This window comes from Alosa alosa, chromosome 3 (assembly GCF_017589495.1).
Source record: "Alosa alosa isolate M-15738 ecotype Scorff River chromosome 3, AALO_Geno_1.1, whole genome shotgun sequence".
Taxonomy (NCBI): Eukaryota; Metazoa; Chordata; class Actinopteri; order Clupeiformes; family Clupeidae; genus Alosa; species Alosa alosa.
The window spans coordinates 22,999,007-23,021,452 of NC_063191.1; the positions used below are offsets into that span (position 1 = coordinate 22,999,007).

General features: G+C 44.3%; 1 protein-coding gene across 5 annotated transcripts in view; it reads left to right on the forward strand.

Annotated features, from left to right (window-relative positions):
* The first annotated feature begins 3,899 nt into the window (after positions 1 to 3,899).
* Positions 3,900 to 22,446, forward strand: part of dync1i2a (dynein, cytoplasmic 1, intermediate chain 2a) — a 26,644-nt gene continuing 8,097 nt past the window's right edge. Inside the window, exons 1-11 of one of the 5 annotated variants that reach the window (XM_048239240.1) lie at positions 3,900 to 4,005; positions 6,964 to 7,080; positions 7,280 to 7,400; positions 8,320 to 8,410; positions 9,855 to 9,914; positions 10,724 to 10,839; positions 18,148 to 18,252; positions 18,593 to 18,755; positions 18,960 to 19,059; positions 20,109 to 20,234; positions 22,092 to 22,238. In XM_048239240.1, coding sequence (XP_048095197.1) covers positions 6,973 to 7,080; positions 7,280 to 7,400; positions 8,320 to 8,410; positions 9,855 to 9,914; positions 10,724 to 10,839; positions 18,148 to 18,252; positions 18,593 to 18,755; positions 18,960 to 19,059; positions 20,109 to 20,234; positions 22,092 to 22,238 — 1,137 coding nt within the window. In that variant the 5' untranslated portion in view covers positions 3,900 to 4,005; positions 6,964 to 6,972. Of the gene's footprint in view, positions 4,006 to 4,977; positions 4,998 to 6,963; positions 7,081 to 7,279; positions 7,401 to 8,319; positions 8,411 to 9,854; positions 9,915 to 10,723; positions 10,840 to 18,147; positions 18,253 to 18,592; positions 18,756 to 18,959; positions 19,060 to 20,108; positions 20,235 to 22,091; positions 22,239 to 22,446 lie in introns of those variants that run through there. The other 4 variants (XM_048239243.1, XM_048239241.1, XM_048239242.1 and 1 more) reach the window with 4 other exon arrangements.

Consider the following 22,446-nt stretch of genomic DNA (forward strand, 5'->3'; position numbering starts at 1 on the left):
TTCATTTGTTGTTATTATTTTGTGATGAATGGTGAAAAAATGCCAGAAACATGAAAAGCAGTTCACATCGTGTCACACGATGGCCTCATGTGAGGCCGGCGGATTTGGAACCCAAGACCACAAAAGTTTTTCCCTTGAGAGGTGTTTTCACACTATGGTTTAAATCACACCATAATTGTCTTTCATGTCTTTTTATAACTCAAACTTAGCACAATTTGAGGAAATCATGTTGGCTAAATAAATATGTGTGTACAGTACATATTTAGTTGAATTTCATATGGATCACAAGTTGTAAGGCTTTATGGTGACTGAAAATTATTATAATAGCCTAAAACAAATCAATACAAACTGAAAACACTTCTGGTTGTCTGATGACACTGCATTTAACATCACATGATTTCATGACAATATAGTTATTTAGCAAAGGCTAATCCAGAGCATTGCAATAATGGAAACATAGCCTGTTTAAAAATTAAACCTGGTATTTCAAATGTAGGCCTAGGGGCCAAGCTTATATTCATTGTCAGTTTGTAGCTTTGATCGTTGAAAGTTCCTCTACAAAATATATACATTTTGAGGTCAGTTTATTGCAGTTTGCAATTTAATACAAAACTAGAAGAACTGTTGAAATTGTTTAAACTGATGAAAAACAATTGATATAGCCTGTTACAGAGAGAGTAGGCAAGAGCAGATTGTGCTATATGACAGCACCCCCTACTGTCACATTAGGCATGCCTGGTGAAGAAGGAAAAAGGTCAAACATCTGGCCAGCCAATGAGTGTGACTACCTCCAATGGCTGTGGTGTGTGCAGCTCAGCCAACACCGATGGACCTCTTTTGACTAATTTACGACCGACCAATTAACTGAGAAAACTGAACAACAATCAGTCTGAGGCTTAGAACTACATAGAACTCAGGTAAGCCATCGTGTACCTGTTCAATTGTCTACCTTTACTGTACCCGTGTAAAGTTTTGTACTTGCCCCGGTACACCCTATTTCTAAGCCTATTAAATAATTATTTTTAGCGTGACAATGGAAAGTATATGACCACCAACCACATGCCTGCATGCCTCTTCTGCAAGCAATGGAAGAGGAATGCGGAGACATTGAGGTGGGGTCAGTTCAAGGGTGCATACAGCACACAAAGTGATATTTTCCCCATTTCTTAGCCCAGGAGGACATTGGGACATTGTTTGATGTAGATGAGGTGACTGTATGTGTCCAGAACCCAACTGAAGGTGGGATCTAGGCCCACTAAACCTGCAACACCATCCCTTACTACCAGTACTTATTTTCTACAATTACACTTTCCTGGAGTTATTTTTGCTTTGTTTACAGTACAGTAACATACAGTACTGTATTGATTACTATGATGTTTTATTTTTTGTTGTAAAACTTGCAATAGAAAAACAACAGCTGTAAGATGATTGCTGCAAACACTGACTCTGACCGCAGACCTGTTCAAGGCTGGAGACAGATACTCTTGCACGGTCAAGAATGAAGTCAGTGAGAAGAAGAGAAGTCAGGTCAAACCTGTGTGCTCAGGTTTGTGTATTACCATGTTTCCCATGCGACTGCTGTGTTGGTTGGTTTAAAACTTTCTATTCTGGACCGCATCTGAGCATCTAATATTGGCAATCCTTCCTTAATTGCCTTTTTAATGGAAACTAAGGTACAACAGTGCAGGTGAACACACCCACCGGGACTTTCAGGTGTAACAAAGGCACTATCACCGTGCAGATGACATGCATGGGTTCCACCGGGATGGCCTTTGAATGAATGAAACCTCAATGGTCAGAAGCTGGTTGGGAAAGATAACACAATTCTGACTTTAAGCACAGCAGAGTTAAAGTCTAATGACACTTTTTCATGTGCCGTTAAAAATGGAACCAGTGTGATTTGAACTGAAAATGTGCAGCCTTCTTGCGAAGTCTTCATTGATGAAACACAGAATGTAAATTATTATCCTTTTTTTAGGTGCTGGGCACATAACTGAGTCAGAGTATTGCATCTTTATAGATGCAGAGCAACAAAAGCTGTCTGGAATGGACCTGTGGCTGATTTTGGCTGGAAGAGGACTAGTGGTGTTAATCATTCTCAGTATCACGTGCTGCCTTTGCAAACGTAAAAAGAGTAAAGAGAGAGGTGAGAAACAGATGCATTTCAAGTCATCTATATCATATGCATGTAGGAGAAAGGCTGTTGTTTGCGGGCTAACTGAGGTATCCTTTGCTGTGACGTTGCTTATTTGTCCCTGTAGAAAAGGAGCTGAGACTGGCCAACCTGACTCATTCGTCCGACCATCAACTTGAGGAGTCTCCCCTCAAAAGGCCACGTAGGGAAAGAGGGTCCCTCCCCGAAGTCCCTTAACTTTGTATGAGGCCTGTATTTTCATTTACCCTATTCAGTTGTGACATTACATCACTTATTTCTTTATCAAAGTGGGTATAAGTATTTGTCAAATTAAACAATTCGCTGTGATTTTATATTTTAATGGTGGCTATTATAGTATACATTTTCGGCTGTATCTCTTCGGTTGCAAAATAAAGTGTTTAAAGGCAATTATCAGACTTGAGTTCAATTGTGGATTCGCTATAGACATGTGACATGCTTTGTCATTACAATGTACTCTGTCATTTATAAAAAAAAATACAGTCACATTACTCTCGTAACAATAAGATATTTGTTATGTTTTATATTTATTTTGTATGATTAAAAAGACAAAGCCCCTTGCTTCTCACTGTTTGCTTCTTCATCTCCCACCTGCTTAGATCTGTGTCATTTGCCCAACCATTTTTGCTGCTTTCCTGTCTCAACTGAATCAACAGTGACCTTGGTTTGTGGTTTACAAAGCCACTTACATGGTTTATATAGGCCTAATGATGTAAAACCTAGGCTTAATAACACAGTGAAATCTCATTATTATCACATTTGCTAACTGTTTAGAAGCTGATTTGTGTTCAACAGTACATTTATATATTATTACATATTTAAAAAAAAAAAATGCCACCAGCAAGACAAACAGTTTACATTGTGTCTTCATTATGTGAGGCAAGCGGATTTGGAACCCAAGACCACAAAAGTATTTCCCTTTACATTTACCCATGCATGCCAGATGTATCCACCACCCCAAGTGATTGTGTATGTGTAGGGTGTATTTCATACACAATCCGCAGTGCTATTCTGGGGGCATGAACATGGGGGCTCCTGAATTTGCTCCCAGAGTGTAGCATTAGCTGCCTGACGACTCTAGCTGTTGGCTACAGAAACTCGAGCTAGGTAGAACGGAGGGGTTTTTCCATACCGACAGGCTATTCGGTGACCTCGAAAAACAGATATCTATGTGAAAACACCAGAATTCTCCTTTAACCAGCTTTCAGGGGAGTGTGAGGTGGTGGACATCATGTCCCCTGAAAGTATATTATGATTATGATCTGGTTGCAATTGTTTGAAGTCAATATGCTTCCTATTTGGAGTCTGTGTTCAATACTACCAATGAATCTTTCTCTGCAACATTTGTGCAACATACACTTGCATTATTACATTATGGCTAAATGTATTCATTTAGTAAAGTAGGCTACAAAATAAGTAATAACATTCAAACTACAGAGGATAGCCTATAGTAGGCTAGGCCTACTACTAGCCAAAATGTGGTAGGAGATAGTGGTAGTTCAGGATGCAATGCGAAGAGAAGGAAGTGCATGATAAGTGCCTGTTAAGTGTGCTAGGTTGTTGTAGAAGTGTTAGGAGAGGGTATCACATACAGCCGTTATTTGTCTCTTTGTGAAGTTTAGATTTCAACTATAAGGGGCTTAAAACAATGCAATGTGCATGTTCACAACCAAAGATCTAGAATCTAAAATCTGTTCACAGCAACTTGTCATCCATTTGTACCATCCGGGTACCCGTAGCATTGCACCTCAACCTCCCACACCAGGAAAAGTTGTTGGTACCACTAGCGCGGTTGCATTGCTGAAGGTACACAAGAGTAACGTTACTGTCAGGTTTGTTGTTTATTATCAATATCAAGCAGTTAACGTATGCTGTTATGTGTAGAAATGAGCAACAATGAGAAAAGTGACCTGTGTGTTTGTATCTGTTTCTGTCCTGAAATCATTGGCTGACATTAACGTTAACATTACCCAAACTCGTCAGACTTCATCAGCTAGCGCAAATTAGCAAACGAAAACATTACCATCTTTTTTGTTGTTAACATAAACTCACAGTAAAGACGAACCAAGTAGTTGCATCTCATTTTAGTAACCCAATAGTTACATAAAGTTTGCCGAAATTCTATTGAAACATGATTATTCCGAATCATGTCAAATGCTATCTGTGATTGCTAGGATTGCTGAACTGGAGCTAACGTAACGTTAAGTTGGGCAGCGAATTTTGCCTGTTTCACTGAGATGTTAACGTTAAGGAAAGCTCCGGTCCATCAAGGATGATTGTTAGCTATGCCTCGCGGTATGGACATATTATTTCCCGACAGCATATTTGTGCTGTCCTCGCAAAGCCATTATGTTACAGAATTGCCTCGCTAGCCGGTGGTTTGCATGCTAGTGCAGTGCAATAACGTTACCCTCCACATTAGCCTATTCACATTTCGGCAGAAGTGTAGCTGAGTCAGCTGTCCGCTTGTGAATTGTTTGGGTGTGGCGTCATATGCCAGTCTAGAAATATTTTCTAGGTGAAATCAGAATGCATTTTCCTGCTAAACTCCGGACTGCTTAGCTTTCGTTTTGTTTTGCTAAGATGATCCCCACAGCCTGTGTGACAGAGATAAGCAGTAATTGCGGTCAGAATGTGTTTGAAGAAATAATGTGTTGGAGTTCAAGATTTGCCATGTCAGTGTTGGCTAGTTTACAAATAAGAGACCATAGTGAGTCACAGGTACAGCAAATAATACAAGTATTTTTTTACTGATTGTATATCAGGTAACGTAACACCATTCTGACTGAAAAGCAACCCGAGGAACACTCTTGTGGGGTGTGAGGTAAAAATACTGAAATTATACTTATTACTGAATAGCTAGGGACCACTCACATTGCAATCATGGACCACCAATGGACCATGGAACAGTTGAAAACATCTGTCATAATATGCCACTGACCATTATATACTGACATAATTTGCTTTGAATCTTGTAAGCGCACAATTTGAAATTATTAGATATCTAATTGAGATATTGGATTGTGATTTGATCTGCGAATAGTTTTTTTAAAGTCAAGCTTTGGTTCAGTATTCATTACTATATGATAGGCTAGGCTACATTTAAAATGACTGAAATGTTACTTCTTGTACACGACCAGCAGTCCTTGACTTTTTTGCTGTACATTCATCATACAGCTGCCTATGTTGCTTTTTAAAAATGTTGGTACATGTTAATCATATTGCTTCAGGAAGTAGCAAAATACTCCTTGATAATCAGAGTTGTGAGCTTCACGCAGCCAGAAAGAAAAACTGTTAATATTGTGAACAATGAAAATTGTGCTTGAATAAGGATATTTTGGTCAATCTGTGGAAGCATCATAATGGCAAGACATGAGACTGAGTGCAGTTTAATGGCCTGGCAAATACATCTCCCACCACTTTAGTCTGACATAAACATAGAAGGCAGAAGGCTGTTCATAATGGTCTGTTATGATTACTAAAATGTTTTAGATATGCTTACTGTGACTGATTTTTACTGTTGCTGCTAGTTTATTGCATTTAGTTTGAATGCATTTCTGATTATTCACAAAAGTAAGGGTAATTCTGCATGCTGGTTAACAAATCCCTGTTATTGCAGCTCTGGCTAATTCACAAATATTTAATTTGAGATAAAATCAAGAACAAGGTTAAACGAAAGGCTTTGAATGAATGATTGACGAGGACATGAAGTTGTGATTCAGTTGGTGATTTGTTTGATGCTTCGTCTGGTCTATTTTATGAAACCAATAATGTAACCCCACCATACATCATGTTAATGATTTCCATCCCAGCAGTTGATTTTTCCCTGGCACGACTCACCCAGATAGCAAATGCCTAGCTCACTCAGACAGATCTGGCCTATAGGATTTGTCTCTTTGTTGACGTTGTGCAGAAATAGAGGCAAGCCGTGGTGGAATTACCACTAGGCCTGTATTCATTTTCTAATACGTAAACAAAATTATTTTTCAAATATTTTAAGGATTCTTTCTTTTCTACCACCTCGGTCAGTATGCCTCCCCCTCTGTGATTTTATATACTTCCGAGTTGATCTTTTACAGTTGATCTTTTGTTACGATTTATCTCCTTGTTTGTTTAAATGTATTTCTCTCTGGTGTGCTCCAACAGTTGAAAGCTCTAAAAGCATTGTGTTAGAAGTGCTCTAAACACGGACTGGGCTGAACAAAACTCTTCCCCAACTCGCATTCAGGCCGGGGGGACACCAATTGATGGTCCTTAAGTAGTGCAATTAAGACCACTGTCTTGAAGTGGCACCCTTGGGGTGGCTGAAAGGGTCAGGTGCTGTGTACCAATGGAGAGCAGATTAATTCTGTATGCGGGCGGACAAAAGTGACTCTTGAAATTATCCACCTAATCTGTTGGAGAGCGCAGCACAGAGTCAGACACTGAGGCGAGCGGACAAAGGACAGCTGAATGGGGACTCCCGGCACGAGAGGGGTGCTCCAGACCAGGTGGTCAGACCTCCTCTGATCAGAGAACCACCCCCCTACACACACACACACACACACACACACACACACGTGCACGCATGCACACACACACTTCCTGTGTAAACTTCTGCGTTTCAGTTCCATTTCATATAAAGTTGCTAACAGGTCTTTTGTGTTCCGGTTTTGAGTGCCGCTCAGTATTAGCCACAGGAGCCAAGCGAGAGACAGCATCTGACGTCAAGAGGGAAAGTGAAGTTTGGAGGAAGGAAGTCGGAGTGTGTGTGTCTGTGTGTTTTTAGCTGGTGTGTGTTGTGCTTTCAGCTCAGCACCATGTCTGACAAGAGTGAGCTGAAGGCCGAGCTGGAGCGGAAGAAGCAGCGGCTGGCCCAGATCCGAGAGGAAAAGAAGAGGAAAGAGGAGGAGCGTAAGAAGAAAGAGGTGATCCCAGGCTCCAGCACCACACACACACACACACACACACACACACACACACACACACGTCAACACCAACATGGCAGAACAGGGATGCTCCGTAGTCACGTTCGCCCACAGGACTGTAGTATTATCAGTGAGGTTTTTTTCACTGGCCTTTAGGCTGAGCTCCCTCTCTGTCTCTCTCCCTCTCTGTCTCCTCTAGCTAGCAGAGCAGCAGCAGAAGGATGCAGCTCCAGCTGTCGATGACTCCGACCTGGACAGGAAGAGGCGCGAGGCCGAGGCTCTGCTGCAGAGTATGGGCATCACATCGGACGCATCCGTCGGTAAGAGCAGCTACACGGGACACTCACAAGAGTCAAGACCTCTTGTGTACTACTACTAATATTTACTTCATGTCATCAATCACGTTACAGGTCGAAGTGCCACTGTTAGACAGTAATAAAGAGTATAGTGATGTATATTTATATATATATATATATATATATATATATATATATATATATAGCTTTTATGGATATGGATGGAAAGCATGATGAAACATTTTTTTAAGATGCAGTTTTGCAACCAAACAGAAGGGGGCAGAAGTAGTCTATCTTAGATGTGGGTAGTGCCATTGTTTTTATGCTGAAACGGAGAATGTCGCACAAGACCGCGGATGGGAAAGTAGTAGAGTCTGATGCTATCCAAACTGTTGTGATTCTTCACAGACTGAGTTACTACAGTGTTTGGTTATAGTGCTAAAGCTCGCAGTTCTTCCTGTGTTTCACTCTATGGACAATAGTCATAAAAAACATTTTTATAATCACTGCTGAAAATGTAATTTATGTTGGTTTGGCATAAATACCCCTATTTCATTTTTGTCAGATTGTCAGCTTTTGTTTCTAGGTTCTAAATTGACCATTTAATGCGCTTAACAACAGATCTACATTAAACCCAATGCAGCTATGTATTGGGAGATGTATGGATGAAACATATGTGATTAGTAGCTGACTGCACATCTGTAGTCTGAGCAGTGGCCTGATAGTCCTTCTGAATCTCCAGTTGGATTGTTGTGAATATAATTGCTTTTGATGTATTCAAATTGCATTGGAAGATATTTTTTCTCCACCCTGCATTCTCTCTCTGCCCCCTCTGGCCCTCCAGCCACACGGCCAAATGTGACACGTGTGTTTTGGCATGATGAGGTGACTGTTACTCTGCGTGTGCACCGAGTGACGGCTGCTCGTTTGTCTCCATATCTAGTGCCTTCACCCATGTCTCCCACTGCCAAATCGGTGGGCACGCCAAGCGAGGCAGGCAGCCAAGACTCGGGCGACGGCGCCGTGGGACCCAGGTATAATCTCTCCTCCCTCCCCCGTAAGATTTTTAATGACAAAATGAAGCTGATTCTCATGCGGAGCTGGAGGCCTTCATACCCCCAATGCAAGGCTGCTCTGTTGTTGTGGGAGTGGGAGTGCTTGGTCTCAGCATTGCATGAACGCTTTTTCTTCTGTTCCGAAGCAAGATATGTAGACTTGTCTTTGTACCAGCCTTTGGTGCGCAGGATTGTTCTAAAGGTTTAAAAATGTTTTTCTCTCCATTAGTATAGTCTGATTCACAATTAGATGTACATAATGAATATAAACATTGTGAAAAAAAGAAAACAAAGTCTAAAATGAGACGTTAATTGAAGACCCAAGTTTTGAGCAAATGTATTTTGGTGCCTGAATAGGTAGCTAAAATATAACATCCAACAGTGTTCTACTCTTAATGGAAAAATTATTATTTACATGTAGTCACATTGCTTACCATTTGTGTGGGCAGTGCTGATGACAAACCCACACTGCATTTGAATAATTCCATACCTCTTAAGAACAATCGCATAATACTCTTCTAGGTATGGTGAGAAAAGTTTAAAATGAATATATTAGTAAGACCTCATGCTGTGTTTCCTTGTGTGCGTATCCTCGTGTGCATGGCTGGATGTATGTGCACTTGCGTGCTCAACAGTGTGAGTGTGTTTAGCTTGTTTAGCGTGTGTGTGCCGTTTGATTAGGAGAGTCTCTAAATAAATCCTGCCGCGGTAGGGGGTCGGCTGAGCTGCTAGGGGGACTGCTTAACCTCCCATTAGAGCGTCATGCCCCTGCGGAAACCTCAGCGCGGCCAGAGCCTGCAGCAGGACCGTCGGAGCCACACTGCCCCCCTCCTTCCCCCCCCCCCCCACCCCCACCACCACCACCACCACCACCACACCCACGTCAGGCCCCGGCGGGTTGACTCACCACAGTGACCATTTCCTACACACATGGAGGTCATGACGCCCCCCAGACCCCCATCTGTCTCCGCCTGGTCTTCTTGAGGCTTGGGGGGTCTGTCAGATGTATGACTCAGTCACCCTGATGGCTTCATTTAAGCCAGTTTGACCCTGGCAGTTTCCCACCCCTGCAAACCCACACAAAAAGACACAAGCAACTCTAGATATAGTACTATTCTCTATCAAAATAGCCTTCTCATCCAGACGATACTTATGACGTGACTGAGTAATATGACCTACCCATTTATTCATGTCAAAGACGTTATTTATAGTCTTTTACTAAAGGCAATGATAGTAATGTAATTACATATATGTAAGAAATGTGGTCTTTGTGCTGATATGAAATGTTTACAGTCTTGTGTGTGATGAGGTCTAACCAGTGTCTTATGTGTGTGTGTGTGTGTGTGTGTCTGTGTTTGTGTGTGTGTGTGTGTGCACTTGCTCTTTTTCACTAATGCTGCCTTGCTGCTGTGCCACTAATCAGGACTCTGCACTGGGACTCTGATCCTTCCACTTTCCTGCTTCACTCTGACTCTGACCTGGGGTACTGCACACTGGCTCTCCTCTCCTCTCCTCTCCTTCTCCTCTCCTCTCCTCTCCTCTCCTCTCCTGTCCTGTCCTCTCCTCTCTTCTCCTGTCCTCTCCTCTCCTCTCCTCTCCTCTCCTCTCTCCTCTCCTCTCCTCTCCTGTCCTCTCCTGTCCTCTCCTGTCCTCTCCTCTCCTGTCCTCTCCTGTCCTCTCCTTCTCCTGTCCTGTCCTGTCCCTCTCCTGTCCTGTCCTCTTCTCCTGTCCTGTCCTGTCCTCTCCTCTCCTCTCTTCTCTTCTCTTCTCTTCTCTTCTCTTGTCCTGTCCTCTCTTCTCCTCTCCTCTCCTCCCCTCCCCTCTCCTCTCCTCTCCTCTCCTCTCCTCTCCTCTCCTCTCCTTTTCTTTCTCTCTCCTCCACCCATTCTCTGCCCATCCACTCTACTGTCTCATGGCTACTCTACTGTTGCCTGCTCATGAAGAGTTTTAAATGTCATATTAAGCTATCATTAATGCTGTACAACAGAACTGCTATTGTGACCTCTTTTTAGTGTTTATTGGTCTGTACGGACAATTGGTCTAGACCAACAATTTCTCTTTAACCCTTTAGTTGAAATACATTTCTCAGTTGACATTTGAAAAAGAAAATATATATGTTGTATTCCCTGTCAGCTTTAAGTACAAATTTAACAATGGTTCCTTGTGTGTTACTATGGGTTAAGGGCGTGCTTTGTTAAAGGCCACGTTTCTTCTCCCTGAGGCCAGGGTGTGGGGTGGGCCTCCTGGTTCTTGTCAGTGTGTGACATGTGCTCTGCCCTTCTGTGACCTTAGGCGCGGACCGGTGAAGCTGGGCATGGCCAAGGTCACCCATGTGGACTTCCCACCGCGGGAGGTGGTGTCCTACACCAAGGAGACACAGACCCCTGTTGGGACCGAGCAGAAGGAAGGTGAGATTGCACATGCGCACAGTCACACTCAGCAAAATAGGATAGATGTCAAAGGACATGGTCATCTATGTGCAATTTTATTACATCAATTGATTCATCAGTCCCTCCAGGAATTTGCGATTTTTCGATCGCAACAATTAACGCAAATTCAGCAAATCCTCGTGAATTCTGGGCGATTCTCGCAATTTTGTCCAAACACTGCAACTTTTTCGCAAATTTGACCAATCATCATGGTTTCCCCCGTGAAATTTCACCTACCACAACAGCCCCTCACACAGAATATTGAGTCAGATGCCACACTCACTTCTGCAGACACCAGAGACTTCCCTATAACTTGTTCACTCCTCTGCAGTTTTGATGACAATAAATAGAAGGCTAACGTTAATGATCTGCTTTACTTGCATCTGTCATCTCAACCTAGTGTTGTTAACCTGCCTAAGCTATGAAAGTAAGTTAATTAAGGCCTACTTGGTTTACTGACATTTGAGTAGGCTACAATATGCAACCCATTGGCAAACGTTTACACCTGGAGATGTCATTTTAGCTCGTGTCATTTTTTGCTAGCTTGTGGGGCTCAGTTTGTGTAGTGCAGTGCTACCAAAATCATAGAAATTAATAACATTGTAAGACATTTACCTCTTCTATGATCCAAGAATGATTTCTTCTGTGATCCAAGAATGATTTCATTTGAGTTATTTTTTAACATTTATTTTAACTAATGACATAGAAAAACATCCCTAATTCTATCCACATATCGTAATGCACTATGCAAAAGTGATTTCCAGTAGAGATAGAGATAGAACACAGTGAGATGCAAGCTTTATTTCAATCCACTTAGATATGTTATTACTACTCTCACATCCTTAAAGTGGCAGGCAGTCAATTAGACTTACACACCACCAATGTAATAACATTAAAGAAAAGTGTAGTCTAATAGTTTAAATCAATATGAAATTACTACATACTTAGTTGGCTATTAGTAATTATGCAAGTCACAGAATATGAATTATTAAAAAGATATGAACTTAATATGAATTACAACATATATGAATGTATTGAAACATATGACATTATGCCATCTCTTTGGGGGGCTGTCTTTTTGGATAGTTCTACCTAAAGGTTATACTGCTTTGTGAATTACCCCAGTCAAAGTATTTACACAAATAAAGTAGGCCTACTTTGATTTTCTGTAACCCTTACTATTTACCTTTACTTATCCTTTTTTAATAATCATCAAGATGATCCATGTAATTTTGGTCTTACTAACCTTAATTACCCTCAATTAAAAAATAATTTTTTTTAACTATTTTTGCAATTTTCACTTCCTCTCGCAATTTCTTCGCAAGAACAAACAGCTAAAAACACTGCAACTTCCATCGCAATTTTTTAGAAAAGTTGTCGCGAAATCAGGCATTTTAGATCGCAACAATCTCAAAAAATCCTCGCGAAATCCTGGAGGGACTGATTAATAATGTGATCATAAACTCTCAGCTGTGTGATAACACGCTGTATTATTAACACCGTTTAAAGACGTGTAGAGGTTTTCTTGTGATGGCAACATTTAATCAAATTTAATCAACATTTAATCAAATTTCAAATTTAGCAAGGGTAAAAACACTGAAATATATGATGGTTTAGACTGTTTTTTCCTTGCTTATTTATTAGACTTTATTTATTGGATTTCTGCTACCATAGCTACTGCTTACTTCACTTCTGTCTTCAAATAGTGCCGCTATCTCTATTCAGAGCTGGCTCTCTCGGAACCAGGAGAGTTTTTATGGCAATATGTGCCAGTTAGCCATGACTCAGAGCATTAGTCTTTTTTTCCTGTCCTTTTTTTTCTTGTCATCTTTTTTCCCTCCCCCTTTCACATTGGTTGCGGCCAGCAAGCCTCTATGATCACACGAGTGGGAGCAGGAAGTGGACTCGGATTGGAAATGATCCGGCATCACCAAGCCCCGAGATGAAAGCCCGGGAAAATTGCAGGGGCCCTGGAAACATAAGAAGGCAAAGCGAGATTAAATTCACAGACGCACACAGAGGCCTGCACCTCTTAGCCCGCCATTCTCAGACCGGCAGGGTCCTGCTACCCAATTAGTTTGGAGGATGAGAGGGGAGCTGGACAGAGCGAGAGGAGGAGAGGATATGAAAAAGTGTGCTTGATGCATCTGAAGCGTGGCGATACGACCGGAACAGTCGCGAGTCGTCTTTCATGTGGTCGTCCGCCATAGAGACTGTTGGAATGGTTGGTTTGCTGTGGGATTTAGAGTGTTAGAGTCGTGATTATGGGCCCGCATTGTCTTAGATCATCGTTATACCCTACTCTGATTGGTTCGCACACTGATAACCACTAGCATTCCTTGCTCAATCAGATGGAGGATTGATTTTTTTTATGTGTTTGTTAGCTCTCCATTGTACCATCTGCAGAGCCTCCTGGTCCATCTTGTTTTTTGAACAGCAGGCCCACTGAGTTCCAGGTTGAGATGGTTGTAGTAGACCTGCTGTGGACTGATTTGGGAACTCTTGGGGAAAGCTCCCATTGTGCTCAGTCAGTTGTCCATTGTTTAACAGAAATAGAAGGGAAAGTAGAGAGAAGTGCGTTAAACAAGAGCGGCTTTGGCAGGCTGTTCAACTCCAGCATCCTGCTCACCCAGCCCTTGCTCTCCCGCCACTGTGTAATCATTTCATCAACTCGCTCGCTTCCCTGTCTTCTCCCCTCGCCAAGGAGGCACATAACAAAACGCATTCAGTCACATTGTGAGCCTTTCACGCCTTCACTCTCTGCCACTCAGTGAGTTGGCGACATCGTCCACTCCACCCCCCCCACCCCCACCACCACCACCACCACCACCACCACCACCGTCTCACCTAGTGCCCTCCACACACCCCCAACCCCCATCCTCGCCTGCCTGGCATATTTGATATTGGGGGGTTGGGCTGTGGAGGGATCTGGCGCGTGCACTGATTGAGCGATTCATCATGTTGTCAAGAGGACGCTGCGGAGCAGGGCCTCTCAAGGTCAGCGGGCGGCAGGGTGGATGCCCGCGGCCATCACGTTCTCCATCTCGCCTGAGGAGTGAGTGGCGGAGAGGAAGAGCGCCACTCTCCGTGCCACGCGCTGGTTGATTATTGGTCTTAATTGGCAAGCGAGCGGAGGTGGTGGTTTACCTTCTCTCATTCATTCCATCAGCGAGAGAAGCAGTGGACTCTCTCTCGTGCGAGCATTGTCCGTGCCAAAAGGCTCCCCGTCATCATGCTTTAATGCAGGGAGGGAAGATGGGAAAAAATGAATGGGTTTGGTTAATGCACAGCTATTGTAATTTGAAAGAAAAAGTGTGAGAAAAATGTTTGACTCTAGTTACATCTTCCAAATGGATTTTGGGGTTAAATTCATGTTTTTTTTTAGATGCCATTTACCCCTCCTGTCTGAGACATACAGTATACCACATATATGCTAGCTGCAATATGGAGATTTCTGGTGCACTTTGTATATTCAGACAGCAGGCTTTTGATATTATGCAACGACAGTAAGTGGCATGTCACAAGAGGCCGTAATTATTGGGGGAAAAAGATACATGGATTGAAAGCCATGGAGAGCCTTGCCTGCATATGCCTCGAAAACGCTTCAAGAACATCGGAAAACCACAAAACGTTTGAGTAAATTTGAAATTTAATTAAATCAGATTGTTTTAATCATGTTCTATTCAGGCTGGCGAAAAGACATTACTTTTTAAATCGCTAGATATTTTTAATCACTCGAAGAACTCAACAGCCTCTCGTTTGGAGTGTTTCACTTTTAACACACATGCTCTCTGACCAGCACTTCACCAGTGGCACTGCTAACCGCCTGCATTCGCAAATTAAATCCTTTTGTCTGTCTGCTGATTCAACATCGCAGAGAAGGCTGCTTTTTCCAGCACCAGATCCCTCACACAGCGTAAGACATTAGTGTGTACCTTTACACAGTCGTCTGAGGTGACATGGAGCAGCCTAAGGTGGGTTCTGAGGATATACGCAAGCGAAGATTATTGACAAGAAAGATAGACAGGATTTTAAAAAATCTTTTAAGTCAGTAATAGTCACCTTTTTTTTTAGCTATGTTGAGCAGTGGTTCACTTCTTTCATTATATTATATTACATTATATTTTAAGCCTATGTAAATTTAATGATAAATACCCTAAAATTAAGACATAGAGCTGTTATGTAATAGATTAATTAAACTCCTCATACTAAAAGTCCATTTAAAAAATAAGGAGATATCAAAGGCTTTTTTTGCCAAAACATTAGCTTTTACAGATAACAGTGGCCTTTCAAATGGAGCCTCTTAATTAGTGACAAGTTCCCTTGACAATGGTGGAACATAAATTCAAACAAAGCATGTTAAGATAACTATATTCTTGTGTAGTTTGGGCTGAAAGGGGGCTTTGGTTGGGCTCTGAATGAGGAAGCGTTTGTTCAGTTGTGCACGTGGGCCTCGGAGTGCTTTCTGCACGCTCCACTTTTGTCCACCCTTACATTCAGGGAGAACGCAAAAGGCCCCCGAGTTGTCTTGTCCCATCAATACGTCGAAACGTGGAAGTCCCCATTTCACAAAGGCCAAAACAGTGGAAGCCGAAGGTTTGTTTCGTTTGGCCTTTAATAAAGTCCTGAGAGAAAGAGATTGGAAGTCAGATTTTGGTGGCCCCATTCTGTGGGCTCTAGCAGGAGGGAATGCACCTGCAGCGGAAAAAGTAAAAGTCATTAGTTTTGTACTCGTACAACACTGGACCCTCGCTGTGCTCGCATTAATGTATTGTCCTCTGACAAAGCTCAGCGATTACCCCACCCAAATCCACCCCCACCCGGAAAAAAAACAGCAGCACTATTCCCCCTTCCCAAAAGCTTTTATTTCTTAAGTGATACAAAAGCCATAATTGGGCCTGCTTTGAGGGGAGGTGTCAGTGCATGCAGGAGATCGACGATCTCCCCAAATTCTGTTAAATGTTTCTTTTCCCTCAGCGCAACCCCCTACCCCCCAACACCCCAAAATCCTCCCCCCACCAGGGTCACCAGGATCACTAGCTTTTCTCCAAATGGCCATTTTAGCTGGCAGGTGCATTATACCCTTTATTTTCAGATTGTCTTCCCTCTCCTAATGCCTGGCAGGTTGATTGCTCCGGCTGCCTTGACAGGGAAAGGCTGACGAGGCTGGCCAGGCCTGGCTGAAAGACAGTGATTACTGTTTTCCTTTTAAGCCTGATTGAGGCCCTTGAAGGGAAAGATTTTAACCTTCTCCGGGTTTTTTGGTTTTCCCCCCTGAGCATGGGCCGTGTATTGAAATGGCTTGTGTCATCAACCCAGTTCTGTAAACTCACCAGAACCCCCCCCCCCAGCCTCCTCCTCCTCCTCCTCCTCCTACTCCCACATTGGTCCCCAGCACTGGGAGAGAGAACTTGGGGGTTGTGCGACAGGATTACTGGTGACATTATCATTCTGATTGTGGGAAAGGCAATGTTTTATTACTTCATTTCCCCTTGCCAGATTTTGTGTTGATCGTTTTCCACACAATGATAATTTTCCTACAGTAGGCATTCATTGGCACTCTGTTTTGTGTGTGTGCGTGCATGTTAATCTGCATATTTCACCCTTTTGCTTTCTGCAGACATGTATCAGTTTGTTTGTTAATGGACAGGAGGAGGGACATGAGGGAAGTGAAACAAGTGTTTTGGGAAGAAAGGGGAAAAACGAAAGAATCAGGGGAGAAAGGGGGAGAGAAGCCCACCGTGTAGTTGCAGGCTGCAGTGTGTGGCTTCGCCAGCTGGTCAAGGCTGCAAGCTGTATTTTGTTGTGCATCCTCTGAGATTGAATAGCCATCGCCAAACCCCCTAGCGGGTCGGTAATTGCACAGGGGTGGGTGTGTGTGTGTGTGTGTGTGTGTGTGTGTGTGTGTGTGTGTGTGTGTGTGTGTGTGTGTGTGGGTGTATGGGTGGTGGGGGGCTCCAGCAGCCTGACTAGGATCAGTGAGGCAGAAAACCTCTGTGCCATCCCTATGCCACCCCTGAGCCGCCACAAGACAATCCCGGCAGGCGCCATCTGCTAGGCACTGTCCTGTCAGCTGGCCGGGCCAATGGGAGCGGGCCCAGGGCAGCTGCTCCACGCCCTCTCGCCCCAGCACCCCTTTTCCTTTTGGGGTGGGGTGGAGGGGGGTTCGGGGGTGGACGACCTGTTACTGCGGACGGCAGAGGACATGGCCACACTAACAAGTGCACTCCCTGTTGAATGGCCAGTCGTTCTCATTAGCGGAGCGAGCGAAGACAGGCGCTGCGAGGCGGGCGACCCCTGCTGTGTCCTCCCCTCTCCCCTGCTCAGACGAGTGACAACCTTTAATGCTCTGCAGACGCAGGTCTTTTCAGCGAGGTGACATTGTGTTGGCAGGCCAAACAAGTGTAAGGCACAGCCACTGAATCATCGCCCCTCATACCCATACAAGCCCACCGGCCCCTGCCTCAATGAGAGAGTGGGGAGGTGGGGTGACGTGAGGTGGGGGGCTTGCTTTTTATCTGTGTACTACAAATAAAGCATCACCTGTCATTTGATTGTACTTTTGTCTTATGGACTGTTGATGTGTTATTTGGAGGAGAACATGGGAATTGGGTAGTATGGTATTACTATGTGTAAATGAGTGTTGTACATACAATATGTGGTATGAGGTATTAAAAGATGATTATATCTGGACCAGCAGAAAGTAGTTTTAAAGTGGAAGCTAAGCATAAATGGTAAATATGCAAAGGCCTCGCTAACACCAAGGTCAGCACAGTTGGCACTGAAAGCCAAGCTTGAAGCATTCTAACCAGTGACACGCTAACGTGTGTGTGTCTCCTGGGTTACCGAGAGGGAATGACCGGTGTTCATCTGTCCCTTGCATGACCATATACCATTAAACTAGCTGCCTGGAAATGCATCCCTCATAAAGTATTTAAATTCCTGCACACTTACTTGTGTTGGTAGGTAAGCACTTAGATGCTATTCTGCGCTCGCTTCATGTCCTCAAACACTTTTTTTTATTCTCCCGTGCGACATCATCTTATCTTCCCACAAGTTGCAGAGACGTGACTATTCTATTCAATAGACAGGCACTACTAATCTGCCTCTTGTGTGAAGTCCTGAGCCATGGGGTCTCTACACGTTTGTAAGCAGGCCCCTGTATTATATGTGTTTGTCCTTTGAAAGTGAATAGCAAACTGAAGGCTATTGTGGCCAGGCATTAGGAGCCATTGTGCACTTTTGTATCGCACGTGTCGGCTAATCAGAGAGTGTTTCTCTTTGCAGAGGAAGAGGAGGAGGAGGAGGAGGAGGAGGAGGAGATGGCTCCAGCAGAGCCCATGCAGGAGGCGGACAAGGAGAAGCCAGACCAGAAGAATGAAGAGGAGGAGGGTGAGAGCCTTCAGCATCTCCCTTTGACACCATCATGGAGCAACTCTGATCGTGACTCACGTGTTAAAGCGCGTCAAAGCCCTAGTTTGGACATGTTTTGGTCTGATTGGAATTAATTATATGTTTTATTTAATAAAGATAGTTTGGATTATGATAGAGTATATTATAGAACAATAGCAAGTCAAACCAAAACAATGAATGAACAAAAATAAAGCTGTCAGAGAACACCCATACGCACACACACACACACACACACACAAACACAAACAAACAAACAAACAGGTGTGTGTGTGGTGTGTGCTTGTGGTAAGAGAGCCGTGTGTCTGACTGTCCCCCACAGCCCCACCACATGAGCTGACCGAGGAGGAGAAACTGCAGATCCTGCACTCCGAGGAGTTCATGACCTTCTTTGACCACAGCACGCGCATCGTGGAGCGCGCCCTGTCCGAGCACATCGACGTCTTCTTCGACTACAGCGGCCGCGACCTAGAGGAGAAAGATGGGTAACAAAAGACATTGTCAATAACCCCCACCCCCTATCTTTTACCATAAACCCTCTTTTACAGTGCAGTCCAGTGAAACGGTGTCTTCTAATAAATCCAGTCATCTTTAGTTTTATGAGCCATGTTTATTGGGCTTTATTACATTCCTTGGTCTTCATGTTGATCACAGAGACCGGCCTCCTCACTGACTGTGTTGTGTTCCAGAGAGATCCAGGCTGGAGCCAAGCTGGTGCTGAACAGGCAGTTCACAGACGAGCGCTGGTCCAAGCACCGCGTGGTCACCTGTCTGGACTGGTGCCCACAGGTACTCCATCTACCTCTGTTTCCTGGTGCTAATTCTGCATGCCATTCAGGCACAAAACCTTAAGTGTAGCTTTAAAAAATTATACACGTTAGCAGTGTTTAAAAAACTGTTTTGATGTGTGCTTTGAAAAGTATCCTGTAATGTGCATGTTCCCATGGTGTAGTTACAATACTCCCTCAGGGGTCGGATTTGTCTCACACGGTCTCGTATCATGATTAAATTGTCACCAGGGTGGAAGCCCTAATGATTTGTTTCTCCTTGTGCCACCTTTAATTCGGGCTTCCTAGCCCTGAGATGGCTTTTGGCACTGATTGCATGCCAGCTCATTGTTCACCGCACTTCTTGCCCCAGAGCGTAATCCATTTCCTCGCGTTAAATTGGCCTCACAGACTGTAAACTTCAGCTTTTACAATATGAGAGGCAGCAGAGGTTAATGGTTTGTTTACGTCTGCTAAACGTTTGGTGACCGATTTGTTCCTCCGCAGCCCCGTCAGTGCCTTTCTCTCTCTCTCTCTCTCTCTCTCTCTCTCTCTCTCTCTCTCTCTCTCTCTCTCTCTCTCTTTTTTCTCTTCTTTTTTTTTTGTTGCAAGTGCGTGTTTATAGCTTGGTTTTCAAAAGGTGTGTGACAACCTGCAGTTCCAGGCATCCACACTAGTGCCCATGCACTGGGCCCACTCCCTGAGAATGCCCCTTCTGAGGAGCCCACACACACACACACACACACACACACACACACACACACACACACACACACACATATACACGCAGGCCTCGCATGCTAACCTTATTTACCTGGACCTGCTGCCGCTGAGAAAAAGTTTCCCTGCAATAAATCTTCCCAAAGCATGGGCGGGTTACTCATTTGGTTTGGCATTCGCCGGCACCCGCAGAGGAAAGAGGGATGTGTTTTTTTTCTCTCTTTTTTTTTCTCTTTCTCTTTCTTTTTCTTTTCTTTCTCTCTTGCCCTCTTTCTTTCTCAAGAAGCCATGCCTGGGGGGCGATGTCTACTTCCTCTTTCCATTCATTTGTGCTGATTTGTCTGTCACCAGTATCCTGAGCTGCTGGTTGCCTCATACAACAACAACGAGGACGCCCCCCACGAGCCAGACGGGGTGGCCCTGGTGTGGAACATGAAGTACAAGAAGCCCACGCCAGAGTACGTCTTCCACTGCCAGGTACTGGAGCTGACGCTTGCACACACAGACACACACACACACACACACAGACACACACACACACACACACACAAACTTCACTTCACGGATGGTTCTCTTTACTGAGGGTTTGGCTTGCTGCCATTAGTCCATCCAGCTCAAAGATCGCCTGAAAATACACACACACACACACACACACGTCCACACATTACACCTCTCCTCAAGTCCCTCTTTTTCACCCCCCTATCCCCCACGCTGTGACTTCACCGGGCTGGCATGCCCGCCCACCACAGCCATCCATAAACATATGCACACATGCGAGCAAGGCCGAGCAGGAGAGCCGGTGGCCTGACCTCGACAGCTGAACGCGCCTCAGGCCAGCGCCCATCCTCCGCCATGCAGGCTGACCACATGCACTTATCTGGCACCTCTGGGACCAAACCCCAAGACTCAGAACGCAGAAACAGAGAGGGAGACAGACAGACAGACCGACTGACTGGAGACAAAGGCAGACACGGGTCTTTACGGAGATATGCAGCTTTACATTAGCAGCTTACTAGGAGCTCAACTGCCTGGAACATTGCATTAGTAACACCATAATACCAAGGCCCAGGGTTCATTCTTCTTAGACAGATATGATAATAAGCGGAGGTCCACGTTGGCCTGCGTATGTAATCTGTAATGTGTAATGTCTAGCAACGGGTGCTGGCATGAGAGAGGGGTGCATGAGAGCGGGAAGCCTGGCCTGCTCCTCTGGAGGTTCCCCCAGCCCCTCTCTGAGTAGAAGCACATGTGAGTGCGGCCGCTGGGCCACCCTCCACAGCCCAGCCTGGTGTCACACAGCGCACCCCAGCCCTGTCACTTTAGCTCTGCAGAGGCGTCAACTCATTTTTCTCTGTGCCTTTCAAGAACACCCCTCCGCTGGCCGGGTGGGTGGGTGGTTTTAGGGTGGCAATGCAAGTTTTTTTGTTTTTCCTCCAGCGTGTCAAAAATTTGGAAAAATTACACGGCTGAATTCAGTCCAACACATGATTAGATGGTGAAGGATTGCCTGGATGTCAAGAAGCTGGTTTGGAGAGCCGGCTCCCCCACCAGAGGAAAGGAGGTTTTTTTTTCTCCCAACACCCCCCACTGTAGCGTAATTGGAATTAGTGTAAAGAATGCTGACATGATCCATGTGTAACATGCTCCATGCCGGGACGTCTGAAAGAGAGCGAGGGGGAGAGAGAGAGAAGGAGGGAGAGCAGGGATCTTGTGCAAGCCGCCGTGCATGAGTCATGGAAAACATGGGATTGTTAGAGCCCAAATAAAAATAAGCAGCGTGTTGGACACCGTGATGAAATAATGCGGCGCTCCTCACAGCGGGACATTCTGTATATTATTCCTCACATGTCTGAGATCAGCCTGCTTAAGGCCACTAGTTATTGATGCTGACAGAGGCCTTAACGCTAACTCAGGACACACTATGCTTTCCCAACTGATTTCTTTTTTTTTTGGTACTTGCTTTTTATTGTATTTGGTGGGTAACAAAATATATGAAAGGCATTGTCACAATACAGATACACATACCCAAACATACCCACCCACACACACACCCCTACCACATGTGACACAACACAACTATAAATGTACAGGCCTTAAAGTGTTCAGGCACTGTGCCTGAATTCAGGCGTGGGCTGGGCTGATAAAGATTTGAAAATACTCAATAGGCCTGTAGGACTGACATCTTTACAAAATGCTGAGAACTTCAGGCTCAGAAATGTTTTTTGCTTTAAGCCCTGAATGTAGTAGATCAGTCCTTCCCAACTGATTTCTACTGTAATACAGTTCATCAGCTAACTAATGTTTTTCTTTGTCTTCTCTCTCTGTCTCTGGCAGTCGGCTGTCATGTCTGCCACCTTCGCCAAGTTCCACCCCAACCTGGTGGTGGGGGGCACGTATTCGGGGCAGATTGTGTTGTGGGACAACCGAAGCAACAAGAGGACACCAGTGCAGAGAACACCGCTGTCAGCCGCCGCACATACGGTATGGCCTAGGAAACACACACAGACCACACACTGACCACACAGTTGGAAAGTACAGTAATTTCCTGTGTATTAGCTGCATTGTGTATAAACCGTAGGACAGTGTTTTATGCAAGTTAAAAAACAAACCCATATTAATACCATATTAACTGCCCCTGTGTATTAACTCATTGAATGCCAAGCTGTTTTTGGAAGCTTTGTCGTAGAGT